The sequence below is a fragment of the Syngnathoides biaculeatus genome, chromosome 6 (assembly GCF_019802595.1).
Source record: "Syngnathoides biaculeatus isolate LvHL_M chromosome 6, ASM1980259v1, whole genome shotgun sequence".
Classification (NCBI taxonomy): Eukaryota; Metazoa; Chordata; class Actinopteri; order Syngnathiformes; family Syngnathidae; genus Syngnathoides; species Syngnathoides biaculeatus.
Genome location: NC_084645.1, coordinates 28,350,028 through 28,370,248, shown reverse-complemented (window position 1 = coordinate 28,370,248; position 20,221 = coordinate 28,350,028). Strand labels below are relative to the sequence as shown.

Here is a 20,221-nt window from a genome sequence, read left to right as displayed (position 1 = left end):
ATCGAAGTATCAAAAAGCGACGTCGTTACGAAGACTCGGCCGCCACAAGCCAGCACTTCCACGTTGTCGGTACAGCTGCGCGGGACCGGAGGAGTGACATCATCAAAAAAAAAAAAATCACCAAAAATCCATACTTGCTACAAATTGTTTTAATCACTGCCAGGCCTCCGTGTTTTCCAGGGATATTTGACTTCAGCCGGCGTCAATGGCACTGAATGAGTTTCTAATGAAACACAACCAATAATAATAATAATATAATAATAATAATAATAATAATAAGAAGAAGAAGAATCGGTATGCCACTGGTAAGATCACCGGCACGAAAGTTTTGCTAACCTAACCTAGCCTTTGTCTTTTTTTTTTTTTTTTTTAAATAAAAACTTCAGGTGAAATTTCAAACTTGAAAACTTCCAGCACGGAATTATTAAATATACCTGTGGACATAACTGCACATTATCACACTTTTAAAGAATGGCTTTTTTTTCAAGTTTTTGTTCTTGCTCCCCTTGTGTGGTGAAATGATAAAGTTTAATATTTGATATATATGGCAATTATAATTACACAATTAATTAAATAATAATATAATAGAATATATATTATTTATATTATTAAAAATAATTATAAGGCAATTACTCCCAACATTAGTGTAGAAAAATTCATTTTGATAATTAAAACTGTCAAAAATATTGATTTTGACTCCTGAGTCCCACTTTTGGATGATATTTAGCACAATTAACTGTATGAAGCACTTTATTTTTTCATTTTGTAAAAATACAACATTCTGAGGATTTTTTTACTTAGAATAAAAATGTTAATGTTTTTGAAACAAAACTGCTAAAACAACACCAAAAATCCTCTCTATTCACCATATTTTCCTCAAATAGCGAGCGAGCTCCTTCTAATAGCGGACACGTCCATCTTCCCGGACGTTAAAAGCAGAACATTTTAAAGAACACCAACTGACAGATGCCTCCTTTGTTTCCAGTTAAGTTAAAAAAAAAAAAAAAGAATAAAGAATAAAAAGCCCCCATTAGCAAGTACTCGTAATTTCGCCATCTTTTTTCCCCTCTATTGCTGCAATGTAGTACCATCCATTTTGTTGCATAGTCTGTAAACTGTTGCGTTTGTGTTTCGTGTCGAATGCGGCGAACGGGGGGGGGGGGGGGGGGGATTGTCACACCGGGGCGGGCGGCTTCCCCCGCCGGCCGTTCTTGTACGACGGCAGGAAGGGCAGGTAGCGGAAGACCCGGAAGCGCCGCCAGAGGACGGCACAGAAGGGAATGTCGTAGCAAGACTCGTCGGACGCGGCCTGGCCTCCCTCTTTTGCCGTGTGCTGCCACTTGTGAAGTCCTCGCTCCTCGGCGCTGCCTGGAAAGTGAACATGAACATTGCAGTGAGTCTGCTTTATGTAAATGTGGTGTAAACGCCATCCTTATATTTTAAAAAGTTGTATTGAGCACCTTTGCAAGGACACAGAGGATTGCTGTAGAGTCACATAATGGAACAATAACCGCTTACAAAAGGTTATCATAAACCTATAAATAAATCAATTACATGGTCCATATTAATGCTAAATACACATTTATGATGAGATTCTGCACTTCGGTGACTTTTTAAATGACTATCAGGATATCTTTTCCATAGAAAAAAAATTTAAATAGGTGATGTCACAATTAGTGAATTGCAAATAGGCGGGACATCGCCGTATGCATAAAGAAAGAAAATATTAATAGCTTAGTGTCAGGAAAGATCCATCCATTTTCTTTGCTGCTTATCCTCACGAGGGTTGCGGAGCCTAAGGGGGCGATGCTTCAACATTAGAAATCAGATTTTATAAGGGGGGGAAAAAAATATGTTTTTGGAAAAGGAAATTTTATTTTAAAGAAATATCACCTAGTCCTACGGTATGTGGAGGTGGGCTGATGTACTGGAGGGGAAGCATTTGGATCCTACCTGGGATGGTGTTGTCAAGGATGAAACCGAAGAAGCCGCCGATGAACATGTGTGTAGTGAAGAGCACCACAATGATCTGGTCCAGCTCTTTGACTCCTTAAAAAGACAGAAATATCCTGTGGTCATACGTTAGCTAACAAAAATGGAAAAAAAAACGAGCACTTCCGGATATTTTGAAGGGATGGGTGAGTGTATTAAAATCGTATGTTGTCAAAAAAAAATTGACTATTTAGGAAGTATTTCTTGCCGTCTGGAGAACCCACTAAAAAAATAAAATAAAAAACTGACACGATCGGGTACTCCCAGGGCAGCGTGCAGGGAGTAATGGCAGGTAATAGGAGAAATATTATTTGTAGCACTATAAGTACTAGTCTTGGAAGTTACTTTCTACCTAGTATAAGTAGTTGTAGCGGTACTAATGGAGGTAAGTTAACTATAGTAATAGTAGTACCCTAATTTCCGGCTGACAAGCCGCGACTTTTTTCACACGCTTTCAACCCTGCGTTTTATGCGGTGATGCGGCTAACTTGTGCTTTTTTTTTTTTTCTAACGGCTGCAAGGGAACACTGGAGTGGAAAAGGTAATAATGAGACCAGTGGAATATATGTGCCGAGCAAGTGACTTTTACTGGCCCTGTTAGCGCTGTGCTAGCGTTAGCACTGTGCTAGCATGTGGCTGCTGTGTTACGGGCATGTCTCAGTACCGGTATGTTTTATTTTAACTGGCTCTGTTAATGTTAGCGCTACCTTTAGCGCTGTGCTAGCATGCCGTGTCTCAGTGATATTTACCAATATGTTTTATTTTAACCGGCTCTGTTAACGTTAGCGCAGTGCTAGCGTTAGCGTTTGTGTTAGCGCCGTGCTAGAGTTAAACACTTTCTTTGCAAATATCTTGTGTTTCAATGCGGGTTTCAATGTGGGCACTTGCGGCTTTCCCACAGCTGCGGGCAGATGTATGTACCAAATGGTATTTCCTTTACAAATGTACTTAGTGGGACTTGTAACCAAGTGCGCTCTCTGGGCCGGGATTTACGGTAGTAGGATGAGTAGTTGGAGAAGAAATAATCGGAGAAGACGTAGTGGTCACAGCAGTAGTCGTAGAACAAGTAAGAGGGGTAGAGTATATGGTAGCAGTGAAACTAGTGGGAAGGATATTTAAAAATAATAATAATAGTAAGGAAAATGTATTATTGTTATTATAGTAGTAATCAAAGTAATTAGTGGTGACTGACATAGATATCCAAAATGTAGTAGTGGTATATACATAAGTTCTAGTATTGGTAAACAATATTGATAGTAGTAGAAGTAGGAGAGGTAATTAGTTGGAGCAGAACTTGTAGTAGTGCTAAATGTCTTGAAAGGTTTCGTACGTTTGCGTTTGAAAGCTTGAAGTCATTTCACTGGCAATTGTGCTAACCAGAAAAAAAAAAGCGCAGAGAAAAGCGACAGAACGGAAACTCGAGGCGTCGGACCGCTTTGAATCCGGTCAGGTTTATTGCACGAGACCCGCTCGAGCGGTCGACCGCGTAAGTGTCGCGGAGAATAGGCGGAAGAGTCACTTCAAGTCCACCACGCGGGTCAAAAGTTCACGACCTCGTCTCAACTCGTCTGGCGGGCGGACGTGCGAGCGAGCGACAGTCGAGCCGCGGGGCCCTCCTCCGGCGAGCGTTGTTTATCTGAGCCGGGCAGATTACAGCCGATGGCGAGAGGGGGTGGAGGTGGGGTGGGGGAGGCAGAGTCAAGAGGATTGGGGAAGCTAAGCGGCCTAGACCCGAGACCGGCAGACCGCTCCCACCGCGGATTAGCACTTTCCTCAGGAGATACCGGGATCAACTTCTTATGTCAGCGCCCCCTTTCATCTCCGGCAGCCGCGTCGCTCCTCGCCGACGGATCTCGGAGTCGTCGGCCCGACGCGTCTCCCCGCTGGCGTGTGTCAAAGGTCGCACGGTGTCAGATTGAAAGAGGACACGCTCGAGCGCCGCACCGCGCCGGGGCAGATGCGCCGGTGCGTGCTTTAGGAAACGCGGGGCACGGCAGCAGTGGGAAAAAGCGAGTAGTACTGCTCGTAGTAAAAGCAGCAGAGCTAGAAATGGTACAATTAGTAGCAGAAGTCTTTTAGTCGCAGATAGTTATTTAAAAAAAAATGTAGGAGTAGTACAAGAAATATCATTGCCTCTGTAAAAAAAAAATTGTATATTCCTATGAATACCTGAAGAAAAAAACAACGGTAACTCATAGTGGAACAGTAAATAGTTGTAGAAAGAGCAATAGAAGAATTAGTAGTAGTAGTTGAAATAGTAGTAGGAGTTGTTGACCTAAAATTAGAAGTAGAAAAAGGAGAGGAAGTAGTTGAAGTCACAGTAGTTGATTTAGTTGTTCAATGTAGAAATAGAAGCAATAGAATGAGTAGAAATACTGTTGTAGTGGGAAAAAAGGTGGTACGAGAAAAGTAGTAGCGCTAGTCATATAAAGGGAAATATAATTAGCTCGAAAGTAAAAAAAAATGTATATGATCTATCTAGATCTATGTGGATGAGTGTGAATGCTATCTATCTATCTATCTATCTATCCATCTATCTATCTATCTATCTATCTATCTATCTATCTATCTATCTATCTATCATAGCTGAAGGAGAAGTAATCATAGTAGGTAGAACCGGAATCGTAGTTTTTGGAGTAGAAGTTCTTGTGTAAAATTAGAAGAAGAAACAGTAGCACAAGTAGTAGTAGTAGAAATTGTTGTAGATGTATAAATAGAGTTAGTCGAAGGAGAAAACTAGTAGTAGTCAAAAGAAGCACTAGTAGTGGTAGTACATTCTTGTGGTGGAAATACAGTGGTGCCTTGGTTCTCGAACACAATCCGTTCCAGAAGGGCAGTTGAAAATCGAAACGTTCGAAAACCAAAAGCGCGTTTTCCCATTACAATGAATAGAAAATCAAATAATGTGTTCCAAGCCTAAAAAACATTTTTAAAGCGTTTTTTTTTTTTTTTTTTTAGCTTTTCCTGATACTAAACCGCATAGTAGAAATACATATATGGTTTAAATACTTTATATAATTACATGATTTAAGAAATATATTTAGTTTTCGCTTAAAATGTATGCTTTTAGTAGAAGAGTAGGCTCGGCTGGGAGTGCATTGCCGTATCTGTAGCGACTCGGTCCCCGGCCTTGTCAACCTTTTTTATTTAACAAAGGTGCAGAATAACTTTAATCAAGCACTAATAATAAATAATAATAAATCCTTCTTGAAGTCGACAGTTTTACGCACCACTTTCCTGTTTTATCGATCGCGCGCGTTACGTCGTTTCCGTTTTGTTTGTTTTTTTCACTGGTGCGCTCGAAAGCACAATAACAAATCGTCGTGGGTCAGATGGTCGAGGGGTCCGAATACCGATTTTCGTTTGAAAACCGAAGCAAAAAAAAAAAACAATTTGAAATTTTTGTTCGGAAACCGATTTGTACGAAAACAGAGACGTTCGAAAAACGAGGTACCACCGTAAATACAATAGAAGCAGTAGTAGTAGAATTTGTAAATCGTAAATATACTAGTGGAAAAGAATTTGAAATAGAAAAAAAAGAAGCCAAAAGAACAACAACAAAAAAAAAACGTCATAATTGTGATACTAGTTGTCGAGGAAGTACCAAAGGCAAATAGTAGTAGCAGAAGTAGTAGAAGTTCGTGGAAGAACTTGAAATAGTAGCAGTAGCGGTCGTAGTTTGTCGTGGGTTTGAAAAGTTGACTATGCTGTAGTATGCAATTCGTCCTCCCGCTTCAAAGTGAAATTGAAAGAATTACACCGCAGTTGTGCTAGCATTCATATCTGAGGAAGTAACTCGTAAAATCCAAACGGAAACTTTCTCCACGGCAGCACTCGATGATGATGATGATGACAGGTGCTGTAATCCATTTGTTCAAATGAGGGTTGATATCAGTTTGCCGCAGGAGTCGGACAAGAAATAACTTGCCCAAGTATCCGAGACAGCCCCGCAGCTAATGCTAAGTACAATTACGAAAGGCAAGTTCACGGCGACCTTGCACTCGCTAAGAATACCCCCCCCCCCAAACCCCCACCCCCAATTTAAAAAAATACACACTGCAAGCTCACATCCGAAGAGGAAGAGAGGTTTGTCTCAGCAACGCCTCTGGCAAGTCGCTAGAAGGTTTCTTTGAAATCTTTGACATCTAGCCTTGGTATGCGCTTTGTTCTGACTAGTAGAACAATCCAGAAGAAAATTGAATAAAATGGAAAACATCTTTGGGGAAATCCCGAGGAATCGAATCATGAATAAAACACTTTTATTTGTTGACGTGCCAATGTATACTATCGCGTGGATTTCGAGGGTATCGGATACATTCCTGCCAGACTCGCCGTAGCGCCCCCCAGAGGCCGAGCTGCCGGGGTCAGAGCTGACAAAGCCAGTTACAAACATCCGTTCCCCAAAATCCTCACTTCAGCCCAAACAAACAGGCCAGTCAGAAGCAGAGACCTTAAGGCAATTAGGCTTTTTCCAAATCTGGGCCAGGGGGACTCAAAAGGTGAGCGAGCAGCCGTTGCCATCTGGACCCTGCGGGATTTGGGAAGGACTCTCGGGTTTTACGGGCGATTAAAGGCTGGCACTAGCGCTGCCATCCTGCTGAGGTAATCTGACTGCCAAGACGCCCATTCACCGACACTACGCGACAATGCACGCGCAGTTGGAAACTCACAACCTGAAACAGTACAAACTAATGTCCCACCTCCAGTGAAGAAAAGAAGTATTTGAACACCCTGCTATATTGCAAGTTCTTCCACTTAGAAATCATGGAAGGGTCTGAGATTTTCATCGTCGGTGCATGTCCAGTGTGAGAGAGAGAATCTAAAAAGAAAAACCCAGAAATCACAATGTATGATTTTTTTAATGATTTGTGTGATACAGGTGCAAATGAGTATTTGAACACCTGTCCACCAGCTAGAATTCTGACCCTAAAAGACCTGTTAGTCCGCCTTTAAAAGTCCACCTCCACTCCATGGATTATCCTGAATCAGATGCACCAGTGTGAGGTTGTTAGCTGCATAAAGACACCTGTCCACCCCGTTCATTCAGTAAGACTCAAACATGTAACGTGGCCAAGACCAAAGAGCTGTCCAAAGACACCAGAGACAAAAAACAAACTCCACCACGGCTGGAAAGGGCTTCGGAGAAATTGCCAAGCAGCTTGGTGAAAAAAGGTCCACTGTTGGAGCAATCATTAGAAAATGGAAAAAGCTAAACATGACGGTCAATCTCAATCAATGATCCTTAGAAAGGTGAGGAATCAGCCCGGAACTAAACGACAGAACTTGGTCAATGACCTGAAAAGAGCTGGGACCACCGTTTCCAAGGTGACTGTTGGTAATACACTAAGACGCAACGGTTTGAAATCATGCATGGCAGGGAAGGTTCCCCTGCTTAAAACCAGCACATGTCAAGGCCCGGCTTAAGTTTGCCAATGACCAACTGGATGATACAGAGGAGGCATGGGAGAAGGTTTTGTGGTCAGATGAGACCAAAATTGAACTTTTTGGTCATAACTCCACTCACCGTGTTTGGAGGAAGACGAATGATGAGTTCCATCCCAAGAACACCATCCCTACTGTGAAGCATGGGGGTGGTAGCATCATGCTTTCGGGGGTGTTTTTCTGCACATGGGACAGGACGACTGTACTCTACTCAGGAGAGGATGACCGTGGCCATGTATTGTGAGATTTTGGGTCACAACCTCTTTCCCTCAGTCAGAGCATTGAAGATTGGGCGTGGCTGGGTCTTTCAACATGACAATGACCCGAAGCACACAGCCAGGAAAACCAAGGAGTAGCTCCGTAAGAAGCATAGCAAGGTTCTGGCGTAGCCTAGCCAGTCTCCGGACCTAAACCCGATAGAAAATCTTCAGAGGGAGCTGAAACTCCCTGTTTCTCAGCAACAGCCCAGAAACCTGTTTGTGATCTGTGTGGAGGAGTGGGCCAAAATCCCTCCTGCAGTGTGCGCAAACCTGGTGAACAACTCCAGGAAACATTTGACTTCTGTAATTGCAAACAAAGGCTCCTCTACCAAATATTAACATTGGTTTTCTCGGGTGTTCAAATACTTATTTGCAGCTGTATCACACAAATAAATTGTTAAAAAAAAAAATCATACATTTTGATTTCCGGATTTTTCTTTTGAGATTTTCTCTCTCACAGTGGACATGCGCCTACAATGACAATTTCAGACCCCTCCATGATTTCTAAGTGGGAGATCTTGCAATATAGCAGGGTGTTCAAATACTTTTTTTCTTCACTGTACCTAAACCGATTTGGCGCTCCCCGGTTACATTCCGGAGTTCATTTGTATGACGAGCTCCACTTTTTTTTTTTTTTTTTTGGTGTGTACTAAGCTTTACTAGTTTGGTATGTGCCAGTGTTCGCTTGCACAGGCCACAGTGGCTGCTTGATTTGTTTGTGTATCTGGCCTGGCTTATTTGGTATTTTTTCTGGCATGCGGCACTTTTTTGGGGCGGGTACCGAGGTTGACTTATTTGATGCTCACTCTTGTCGACGTGTTTGGTACGCTTCAGCGTTTACTTGTACGCCACGCACCACTTATTTGTTGCGTACCGTACCTAGCGCTGTACTCAAGAAGTGGGCTTATTTGGCACGAGCCGCTTTTCAGACTTCACGTGCTTAGTGCGCACTTGCTTTGGGCGTTTGCACGTTTAACGCGCACCAGGGTTCTCTTGTTCAGTGCCAAGCATGGGGTGCATTTTCAGCGCACACCTGAACAAACAAAATGCGGACATGCTGAAAAAGGCAAACTCGGCGATAATCAAAACTGCTTGATCAAGCCTGTCTGTGCTGTTTTTTTTTTTTTTGTATTTCCGCTATTATGTACGCATTATAACAAGATTGAACTTTTAGGCATAATTCTAAAGGGTATGTTTGTCGCAAACTTGGGCTGCACCATATTTTGCTTTCGACTTTGCTTCCTGTCGTCCTTGAAATGAGATAGAAAATATGCTGCATGTCAAATGCGGTGATTCATGTGCAATTTCCACATCAGACTCAGGCATGGAAAAGATGACCAATTCAAGATTTCTTGATGACCTTGTCCAAAATAAATACGTTAAAAGTCAAATCACATTTTTCATACTCGACCAATTTTTAGCATACGAGCATCAAATGAACGAATTAAATAAAGTTAAATGCCGGGATCTATGGTATCTTACCATTTTTAAACTAGAAAATTAAAAGTGTTTACCAAATGAAATGTAATTAAACGAAACTGAAATAAAATTCAAAAAATATAAAATACAAAAGTATGTAATTAGTGCCTTGAATGTCTGTTTTTATTCTTTTTAACGCAATCAAAAAAAATAAATCCATCCATTTTCTTAGTCACTTATCCTCACAAGTGTTGCAGGAGTGCTGGAGCCTATCCCAGCTCTCATTGGGCAGAAGGCGAGGTACACCCTGAACTGGTCGCCAGCCAAACGCAGGGCATATCGAGACAAACAGTCGCACTCACCATCACACCTATGGGCAATTTAGAGTGTCCAATTAATGTTGCATGTTTTTGGGATGTGGGAGGAATCCGGAGTGCCCGGAGAAAACCCACGCAGGCACGGGGAGAACGTGCAAACTCCACACAGATTCCCAGGATTGAACCCGGGACCTCAGAACTGTGAGGCCAACGCCTTACCACCTGTCCCAACGTGCCGCCCTACCTGTATTCAAATGAACAAATTAAAAAAGGTAAATCCCGGGATCGATGGTGTCTTACGATTTTCAAACTAGAAAATTAAAAGTGTTTACCAAGTAAAATGTAATGTAATTAAACAAAATAAAATTAGAAAAATATAAAATACAAAAGTATGTGAATAGTACCTTGAACATATGTTTTTATTCTTTTTAACGCAAAAAAAAATCAAATAAATAAATTCTAATAAAAATGCAATAAAAAAAGAAATACAATTAAAATGTAAATAAGAGAAAAAGGGCATTATGGTGGATCAGCTGGAAAATGTTGGTTTCACAGTTCTGAGGTCCCGGGTTCAAATCCTGACCCCGCCTGTGTGGAGTTTGCATGTTCTCCCCGCGCGTGCGTGGGTTCCTCCCACATCCCAAAAAAGACGCAACATTGATTGGACACTCTAAATTTTCCCTAGGTGTGATTGTGAGTGCGTCTGTTTGTCTCCACGTGCCCTGCAGTTGGCTGCCGACCAGTTCAGGGTGTACCCCGCCTCCTGCCCGTTGACGGCTGGGATAGGCTCCGGCATTCCCCGCGACCCTCGTGAGGATAAGCGGCAAAGAAAACGTATGGATGGAAAAGAAAAAAAAACCCCGAAGGGACTGGTTTTACCTGTGTCGATGATGCCCGGGTTGGAGTGGAACCACGTCGGCAACACGAGACCGCTGAACGTGGAGAAGCCGAGGATGAGCAGGTTGCGGGACGAGTTGAGGTCCACATACTGAAGACATTAAAAGACAACATCTAAACTTTATTACATTTATTGACAGATGCAAACAATTACAGTTGCTCTTGTTCTCATTGCCTCAGCTGAAATCCATTTATGACCCCGCAATGTGATATAATATGGAATGTTGGCATGGACGGGAAAAAATAAAACATAAATTAAAAAAAAAAAAAAAAAAAAAAATCAAAAAATCTAATTGTGGGGGATTTTATGATTTACCGTCACGATAGAGTTTTGTTTTCTTGTGTATTTTATCAGGCTAGCCAAGAAGATCAAGGAAAAGAAAACAATTTTAGTAAAGAGAATACATTTTGGAAGGAATAATTGCATATTTTTTGAGACCCCTCATATTTTTCAACAAAAAAAGAATTAAGAAGAATTAAGAAAGAATTAAGTCTGTTTTTAAGGGGGGGAAAGTAAAAATGATTAAAGACTAATGTAGAGTGAACTTGAAAAAAAAGGTAAAGGTAGTATTTTTCAAAGATAAAAAAATAATCTATTCTTTAAGAAAAAATTTTATTATGAGGATAGTCCTTTTTTTAATTGGAAAAAAAAAATCACCAATATTTAGTAAAAACGTTTTAACCAGAATATTAGGTCATAACACTTTAGTCACAAAAAATAATGTTTGCCCTCAAAATATTTAACATGAGTTTAAGAAATATCACTTCACAAAAATATGACTCTCAAAAAACATTACATTTTTGAGGAGAAAAACTGAATTCTAATAGTTTTAATCAATTTATTCTTTGAGATTAATTGTTGTCTCCCCCCCCCAAAAAAAAAAAAAAAGTTATTCTGGTAGTATTCTTTTTGGTGAGGCCCCAATATTCCTTCAAAGTTTGACTATTTTTATTTCTTCTCGAAATGTTCCTGAGCATTTTTTTGTACCTTCAACCCATCATCTTTTTTGTCATTTTCTTGCGCTTTTCGAGATTTGCGTCAGTCTCCGTTTTGCAGCAGTTGTGTGCGAATCGTCGCAGTCGAATTTCGGGAAAGACTTCGCACGGACATTGTGGGAAAGCCTGATTTTGTTGGTTTTGTTTTTTTTCCCGTTTCTGTTTTTCCACAACTCCTCAGCAAGTTGCTTCCCCGCTGCTAAGAATTCTGGGAACCGAGACAGGAATGGCGAATACTGCTGTGAGGGATGAAAACAAGAAAATGGTTGAATGAATTTTCATTTCTCTCTTTCATGAGCTTGTTTGTCTTTTTTTCCCTCCTGCTCCAAATAATTCTCGCAAGATGTGGCGGGGGCGCTGTATTTATTGCTTACTGTTAATGCCTGCAAATAATTTTTTTCCCATTGAAGTTTTAAAACGCAAAGGGTCTGTTTATGCCAGATCTATGGAAATACATACAGCCCTGTGTTTGTGTGTATGCTTGTGTGCTGACCATTCCCAGAGCTAAATAAGGCAACACCTGATTCCTGATTCCACTCATCCAATCCTGTCACCACTTTGTCCAAAAATAATGTCCAGTTCAGTACTGCTTAAATGTCTCTGCATACTAGTTTTTTAGTCAGTTTTTGGTACCTGCAACCCCAGAACTCATTGTGGTGCTTGCTAGTTCCTTGACACCTTCAAAGAACCCTTCCATCCATCCATTTTCTTTGCCGCTTATCCTCACAAGGGTCGCGGGAGTGCTGGAGCCTATCCCAGCCCTCAACGGGCAGGAGGTAGGGGACGCCTTGAACTGGTTGCCAGCCAATCACATGGCACAAAGAGACAAGCAGCTGCACTCACAATCACACCTAGGGGCAATTTCGAGTGTCCAATTAATGTTGCATGTTTTTGGGATGTGGGAGGAAACCAGAGTGCCCGGAGGAAACGCACACCGGCACAGGGAGGACATGCAAACTGCACACAGGCGGGTCCGGGATCGCCACCGTGGTTTGTCCTTCTCCCGCAAAAGGTTCTTTGCTTTTCATGGGTTCGCTTGTTTTTCCAGCCATTACAAAAATTTCTGGCCCCAAATGGACCACGCAGAAACGACACGCCTCAAAGCGGCTATACTATCTGTCCGTAGGGCTCTCGTAATGAAACGTCTGCAGCAGTTAGCCACAGAAGTGACTCAGCCTGGCAATAAATGACGACCACTGTCCCCCAGCTCGCCGTCAAAGCCTCAACGAAAGAGCTTTTGTGCCCCCCACCATCTCCTCTATCGTGGGAACCCCACATACACAAACCCGCTAAATATTTCCATAACATGTTCACAATTTCTTCACCTCTGTCTCGTGTTTAGCCAGCATCTGTTGACGTACGCCACCAAGCTTCAGCTTGGGCTCAGACAATCTCCATTGAAAATCCTGATTTATGCTTCAATTACAAGCCATTCATTCAAAAAATGTGTTTTTGATCATCCTGTTCTTCTTCTTTTTCTTTCGGCTTGTCCCGTTAGGGTTCGCCACAGCATGTAATCTTTTTCCATCTAAGCCTATCTCGTGCATCTTCCTCTCTAATACCCACAGTCCGCATGTCCTCCCTCACAACATCCATCAACCTTTTCTTTGGTCTTCCTCTCGCTCTTTTGCCCGGCAGCTCCATCCTCAGCACCCTTCCACCAATACAGTCACTCTCTCACCTCTGGACATGTCCAAACCATCCACGTCTGCTCTCTCGAGCCTTGTCTCCAAAACATCCAACTTTGGCTGTCCCTCTAATGAGCTCATCTCTAATCCTATCCAACCTGCTCACTCCGAGTGGGAACCTCAATGTCTTCATTTCTGCCACCTCCAGTTCTGCTTCCTGTTGTTTCTTCAGTGCCACCGTCTCTAATCCGTACATCATGGCCGGCCTCACCGCTGTTTTATAAACTTTGCCCTTCATCCTAGCGGAGACTCTTCTGTCACATAACACACCAGACACCTTCCGCCAGCTGTTCCACCCCGCTTGTACCAGTTTCTTCACTTCCTGACCACACTCTCCATTGCTCTCTATTGTTGACCCCAAGTATTTGAAGTCGTCCACCCTCGCCATCTCTTCTCCGTGGGGCTTCACTCTTCCCCCTCCGCCCCCTCTTATTCACGCACATCTGTTTTACCTCGGCTAATCTTCATTCCTCTCCTTTCCAGTGAATGCCTCCATCTTTCTAATTGCTCCTCCGCGGGTAGATAAGAAATAAATCAACTACTCCCTTTAAAGCGAGTCCGTTTCAGTTTTGTATTTGAGTATCTGAAAATGGCTGGAATGAGTCGGCGCCGCAAGCGTTGCTTCTGAAGCGTTTATCCTGCCTCAATGGAGCTCCATATGAAACATATACCATGTGTGTGATGAAAAAGATCCATAATTTTGATCAGAACCAGACTTGTTTACCATTGATAAATAGCTTGCGGTCCTAAGTTGCCATAATAGGCTATAACGCTTTGATCAACTGGTTCATCCAACCACTCTCAATTAGGTTCATCCTGTTCCGTATCGTGGGGGGGGGGGGGGTGGTGCCGGAGCGGACTGCGCCCTGAACTGGTCGCCGGTCAGTCGTAAGGCACATAAAGACACGGACAATTATTCACACTTACACACACCGCCACCGAGTGTGAACCGAACTCACGCTGCCTTCACTGAAGTTCGGAGACTGTAGCACTACACCCGCAACGGATACATGTTTTGGATCATGTTGTAGGAGTCACTGAGTGCACCGAGGAAGGTTTGCACGTCTCAGGATTCCGAATTATCCACGACAAGCTTCGCTGTAGACAGAGTCGTATGACCGAGACGCGCATCTGTAGCACAGCACTGAAGCCATATGGAATCCGGATCCGACAAATAAAACCATCGCCAACTCCTCCGTGTTCGGATCAAGTGCCTTCTTCTTGTTTTCAATTAAATAGAGTATGTATTTGAAATCTCAGCACTAATCTCCCTTAGAGTAGGAAGATCCATCAACATGAAAAAAATTAGCAGGTTCGAGTTTGCATTGTTTGATGTGATCTGCAGTTAGGCCGTAGGCCAAAGAATCTCATGTATTGCATGTGGCCGCGCGTCAAGATATTTAAAAAAAATAAAATAGTTTGCCTACATTGAAACAAGTTTTTCACTTTCGTTGCAGGGTTTTATTTTCATGTGACTGTGTCGTAGGGAGTTAGGATATTCTGGGATTTTTTTTTTTCCACCATCTTTTTTTAATTCTAATAACGATGGGAATGTAGCATATATCAGTTTGCGGTTCCAATACATCTGCCAAACTAATTGTAGATGTAGATGTAGATGTAGATTGCATATCTAATACGGGAAGCAGCTATTTGCGGTAAGCTGACTCTATATAAATCAACGAGAAAAATGTGTGAAATATGCCTGGATATTATGTACCGAGTACATTTACCTGCAGGTTTGAGATGCCCACGGCGGCGATCATCCCAAACATAACCAGAAACATCCCTCCGATAACTGGATCCGGAATGGTGATAAAGATGGCGCCGAACTTGCCGAAGATTCCCAAAACGATCAAAAGTACTCCAGTCATCTGCAGCACCAGTCTGCTACCAACCTGCAATGTACAGCGCAAAGGGAGTGAAACGTCTTCATCTTAACATGTAAAAAATTTGAAAGAGTTTCCACAATGTTGGTCTTGGCAGGGTTGCTGTGGACTTGGATGCGGATGAGTGACGTGTCAAGTACCTCAAACATATACGCTCAACGTACATTGTGTGCCTTTTTCTGGCTAAAACCTCCAATGTCCATATTTCACATTTAAAAAAAAAAATGTTCAATGCCTTTGTGGGTATATGTTATTTCAATTAATTATTGACAAATATGTATTGAAAGTAGCTTGCTCTCTTTGATGGTGCAATGTTAATGGCTTTTTTTCGGTTCCCTGAAAGGTGATGATTTTGGAGGTTTGCGGTTTCTGACCGAAGCCACAGACGTGTCACGGAGAGGGTCTCAAACAACTTCATGCAGTCCTTCAAAAATCTGTAGTGTTCAGTCCTAATTTATAAGGTTTAACGAGGATTGGGTAAAAATAGGAACTAACAGCCATATTGGATTTGGATTCCATTTCACATAATCTTCAAAATGGCATTTCAGGATGTGTACTGGGGATTTTTTTTTACCTTTTGTCACCACGGCCATGTAAATAAGCTCCTGCACTGACCTTTCCACACAAGGAAACAATCTGAGAGCCTGTTGTGTTCAAAGTTATCCATGTGCCACTCACTCATTTGAGATACGTTACGAGAGGAGCAGCCCAAGGTCTCCACCGATGGGGGCGATTTAATCTGAGCTTTCTTTTTGAATCGGCAAAGACGTTTTCCTTGTCCTGCCGGGTCCAGGAGGTAAAAACAAACTCAAAAATTTATACCTCAGCTTCCTGAACCATCTAGCACTTGCAGGTAAGTACCCCTAACCAGCAAAACCTAACCCCAAAACAAATCCCTAACCCACAAATCGTAATCATGCTCCCAGGTGGACTTGAGCTCTAGATTGAAAAAGAGGTGACTGAAAAAACCCAAAACTTTATACCTCAGCCTCCTGAACCATGTAGCACTTAAGTATTCCTAACCAGCAAAACCTAACCCCAAGACCATACCGTAATCCATAAATCGTAATCATGCTCCAAGATAATTGGGGTTCAGCAGAGGGACTTGAGCTCTAGTTATAACAAAGAGGTGACTGTAAAACCCAAAAACCTTATAGCTCAGCCTCCTGAGCCATCCAGCCCTTAAGTATCCCTAACCAGCAAAACCTAATCCAAAGACTAAACCCTAACCCACAAATCGTAAAATCGTAATCATGCTCCCAGGTAAATGGGGTTCAAGCAGGGGGACTTGACCTCTAGTTGGAACAAGGAGATGACTGAAAAAGCCATGAAAATGATCGAACAAAAAGAACATGGCCTTGCCACAATCATAACCCCGACCCAAACCCTAATGTGCACTACCAATAACCAATCCGCAACACTCCACCAAACCCGAACCCTCCTATTTCTAACCAACCAACCACATCTGGCAAATTGGCAAGCTAACCTTAACTCCTAACCGTAAAGTAACCTTACTCCAAACCTGAACCTGGAGTTAACCTTCTCTGAATAAGATCCGTTGCAAGTAGTACAACGTGACCGCGACTCGGCCTTCGGAAAGTTCTCATCGTGTTACTTGATTGAGCTGACATAAATGTCGATGAGGAATTTCTTTTTTTTTTTAAGTGAAGGCGGAGAGAAGCAGCATGAGCTGTCACAGAGGTAAACGTTTGAGATTTGAGGAGTTTCCTGTCAACACTGCTGTCATGTCAGATGGAAGCCCGAAAAGTCCTCAACATTTCAAATGTGCCGGATCAGGCTTTTTTTTTTTTTTTTTTGGTTTCGTTTTGGTACGTTGACTTGATTTTCGATCCGAGACGTAGGGTACAGCCCCTGGGTGATCGTCTCTCAACCGCAGAATTAACGAGTACTCCTTACATGGTTCCTGTAGCACCATATTAGTTTAATTTCTGCAGAAATGCCAAAAGAAAAATATACTTTCATTTTCTCATCTGGTCGCAGGCGTTAGTAAATCATTACAGGCAAATCTGGGGATTTATTAGCTGCATAAAATCTCCACTTTGTACGAGTAATTGTGACATTGCAAGTCTCTTAAAATGTAATGTCTCATAAAATGCAATTTAATACCTTTTATTGGCCTTCGTTGTTGCGATTTACAACAGCCCACAGAAAACCGTTGCTCACACTGGTAAGAATTTCAAGAAAGGGCTACAAACCAGGATTTGGGTTTAAGATTAGCGTTTCAAACCCGCATGAGAGTTTCAAATCAAAGACCGTGTGTAAAAGTCGTATTTAAAGTCAGGACCAGAGTTTTCAACAAGTGTTCGGCTTCAAAGTTGGGTTTCAAGCCAGTGTTTGTCTTTCACACAAGCGTTAGCCTTCCAAACGGGTCCTAAATCCTCATTGGGGTATCAAATTGGAGTTTTAATCCCAAATTTCAAATGAAGATTTCAAACCAAGTCCAGGATGTCAAAATAATTAGAGCTGCAGGGTCAAACCAAGTCCAGGATGTCAAAATAATTAGAGCTGCAGGGCAGGGTTTCCAATTAGTGTTTCGTGAAGGTTTACAGGTTTAACTTGGGACACGTATGCAAGATCGAACACGGTTGAAAATGAAGGGAAGAAGAATTAAAGACGACCATGAGCGCACTTTTTTAGGCCTCACTTTAGGCAGCATCTCGAATATCACAGCAACACAAATCTGGTATTACACGGACGCCAGTTTGCGGACGCCGCCACTGACAAGCCGATGACTGAGGCCGATTCCTGAGGTTTTCCCTTGCTTCCAAGTCAAACAATGACAACCTTGTTGTGTGTCCCTTGCAGAACTCCCAACATTTCACCTTATTGGTTGGCAACTAAAAGCCTCTGACGAGAACTCTTTGCGGTTTAGGGATAAGCAGTTGCATACGGGTTTATTCCTCCGGTGAACCAAGACCCGCTATAATATTTTGAACTGAATCCAAATTCTGATCCCAAATCACCTTTTGGTATAATTTCAAAATCAACTAACAACATCACCTAAAACCTAAATAAAAAAGACCTAATAAAGATGAATGGATGAGCCAAATTTTCATTTTAATAAAACTGAGACAATTGTTTTTGGCAATAAAAAAGAGAATTGCTGTTAGTAAACACCTGGACCCTCCATCTTTAAAAACCAAAGACCAAGACCGAAACCTGTTCTGATTGATTCCGACCTGACTTTCAACAATCATATTAAATCAAAACAAAAACTGCCTTGTGTCAAGCAGACCAGGAAAAACTCATCCATGCTTTTATCTCAAGTAGACTTGACTACTGTAACGGTCTTCTGAATGGACTCCCGGAAAAAAAAAAAAAAAAAAGAAAAGAGTATTAACAGCTGCAGCTCGCGTTCTGAACAAAACAAAGCAGTCGGAGCATATGACTCTAATCCTAAAGTCATTGCACTGGCTTCCAGTCGGCTTTAGAATAGGTTTTAAAGTTCTGCTACTGGTCTATAAATCACTAAATGATTCAGGTCCTGAATACATGAAAGAAATGCTTACGGAATACAAACCCAGTAGAGCTCTGAGATCGACTGACTCGGGTGAAATAGTGGAGCGCAGGGTCCAAAGCAAACATGGTGAAGCAGCAAAAAAAAAAAAATTAAAAATGGAATAAGTTGCCAACAGAGGTGAGGTGAACCCCAAGTGTAAATATTTTTAAATCCGGGTTGAAAACGCTTCTTTTTTTTTCCCTCAAGCTTTTTAGACTATATCCACTTTTTGATCACATTACTTGCACTGTATTGAGTTTTAACTGTCTTCATTTTTTAAATATTTTGTTTGTCATTTTTATTGTTTTTATCCCGTTTTAAATGTTTTATCTCTTTAGGGTTAGGGTTTTCAAATGCCTTTAATCGTGTAAAGCACATTGTGTATGAAATGCGCTATACAAATAAATTTGCTTTGCTAAAATGCATTGCAAGTGCTTGTACGTGTCACAAAGACTCTCTAAAACTCTGTAAGAAGGGAATAGGTTCCAAAGAAAAAACACAAATGAGGTAGCTTGGACTCAACTTGGTGGAACAGTGGGCGACTGGTTAGCACATACGCCTCAGAGTCCTGACGAACCCTGGTTCAAATCCAGCCTTGCCTGTGTGGAATTTGCATGTTCTCCTCATGCTTGCGTGGGTTTTCCCCACATTCCAAAGGCATGCGCGGTAGGTCGATTGGTGATTCGAAATTGCTCGTGAGTCTGGATGGATTTTGTTTCTGTGTGCCCTGTGATTGGTCGGCGACCAGTTGCGGTCGTATCCTGCCTCTCGCCCAAAGATAGCTGGGACAGGCTCCAGCACGTCCGCGGCCCTAGTTGGATAAGCGGTACGGAAAATGCAAGGGTGGAAGCGCTAAACTTCACAAATCAACCTATTTGCGTTTTTTCCTCTGAAACCAGTCAAAAATCATCAAAAATATTTGCATTTTTTGTGCATTTCTCTCCCGAGGAGGACACAAGGTGGTGACAAAGCCCAGTCTAAATAGGAAAGCAGTAGCGTAATTGTTCCATGGAAGTATATTGAAGTAATTCATCTTGATTGAGAGACAAGCGCTGTATTTTGGGAGGAGCTAAGTTTAGCTTGGGTAGTTGCGGAAAGTCTTTGCACACTGGTGCAGGATCATGGGGGGCGGGGGAGGCGTCAATTGCTTGTGAGTTTTCCTTATTGCCTGCATTGATCGGTGCTTATCACTGTTAAATTTGTGAACCACAAACCACGAGAATTTCCCCATACCTTGGTGATGCCCAGCGCGGCGATGTTCTGACTATAGGAGGTGGTCCCGTTGCCCGTGCCCCACAGGCCAGCCAGGATGCAGCCGATGCCCTCCACGGCGATGCCGCGGTTGATGGCGTGAGTCGGCGGCGGCGGCGCGCCCGAAAGACGGGCGCAGGCGTAGTAGTCGCCGATGGACTCCATGGTGGACGCCAACACTCCCGCCATCATGCCCAACACCGAGGACATGCTGACGGTGGGCAGGCCCCACTGACCTAGGAATGACGGATTTATGGATTAAGCATAAATTTACCAGGCAAATTAGGGCGTAGGTCACGGAAAATTACATTGAATTTAGACCGGAGAAGGGCAAACTTTGGTGCTAATGTTTTCATTTTGAAACAGACGGACATTTTTTTCAAAGATGAGGTTTAAAAAAAAAAAAGAGAGAGAGAGAGAGAAAAGAAGTAAACAATCAACCAATGACTTGATTGGACTAATGAATATTTTTTAACTCTCCAGTTTGAGGAAAATGCTCGGTGGGCCTGACAAAACAATTAAGTGGTCCATATGTGGCACACTTTTCTCACAC

General features: G+C 42.3%; 1 protein-coding gene across 1 annotated transcript in view; it reads right to left on the bottom strand.

Annotated features, from left to right (window-relative positions):
- Positions 1-618: 618 nt before the first annotated feature.
- The window catches only part of si:dkey-106n21.1 (solute carrier family 23 member 1), a 74,742-nt gene continuing 55,139 nt past the window's right edge, over positions 619-20,221 (bottom strand). Inside the window, exons 9-13 of the mRNA XM_061823072.1 lie at positions 19,651-19,904; positions 14,742-14,906; positions 10,310-10,418; positions 1,954-2,049; positions 619-1,368 (exon numbers count right to left, since the gene is read on the bottom strand). Of these exons, the coding sequence (XP_061679056.1) occupies positions 1,175-1,368; positions 1,954-2,049; positions 10,310-10,418; positions 14,742-14,906; positions 19,651-19,904 (818 nt within the window). The 3' untranslated portion in view covers positions 619-1,174. The remainder of the gene's footprint in view (positions 1,369-1,953; positions 2,050-10,309; positions 10,419-14,741; positions 14,907-19,650; positions 19,905-20,221) is intronic.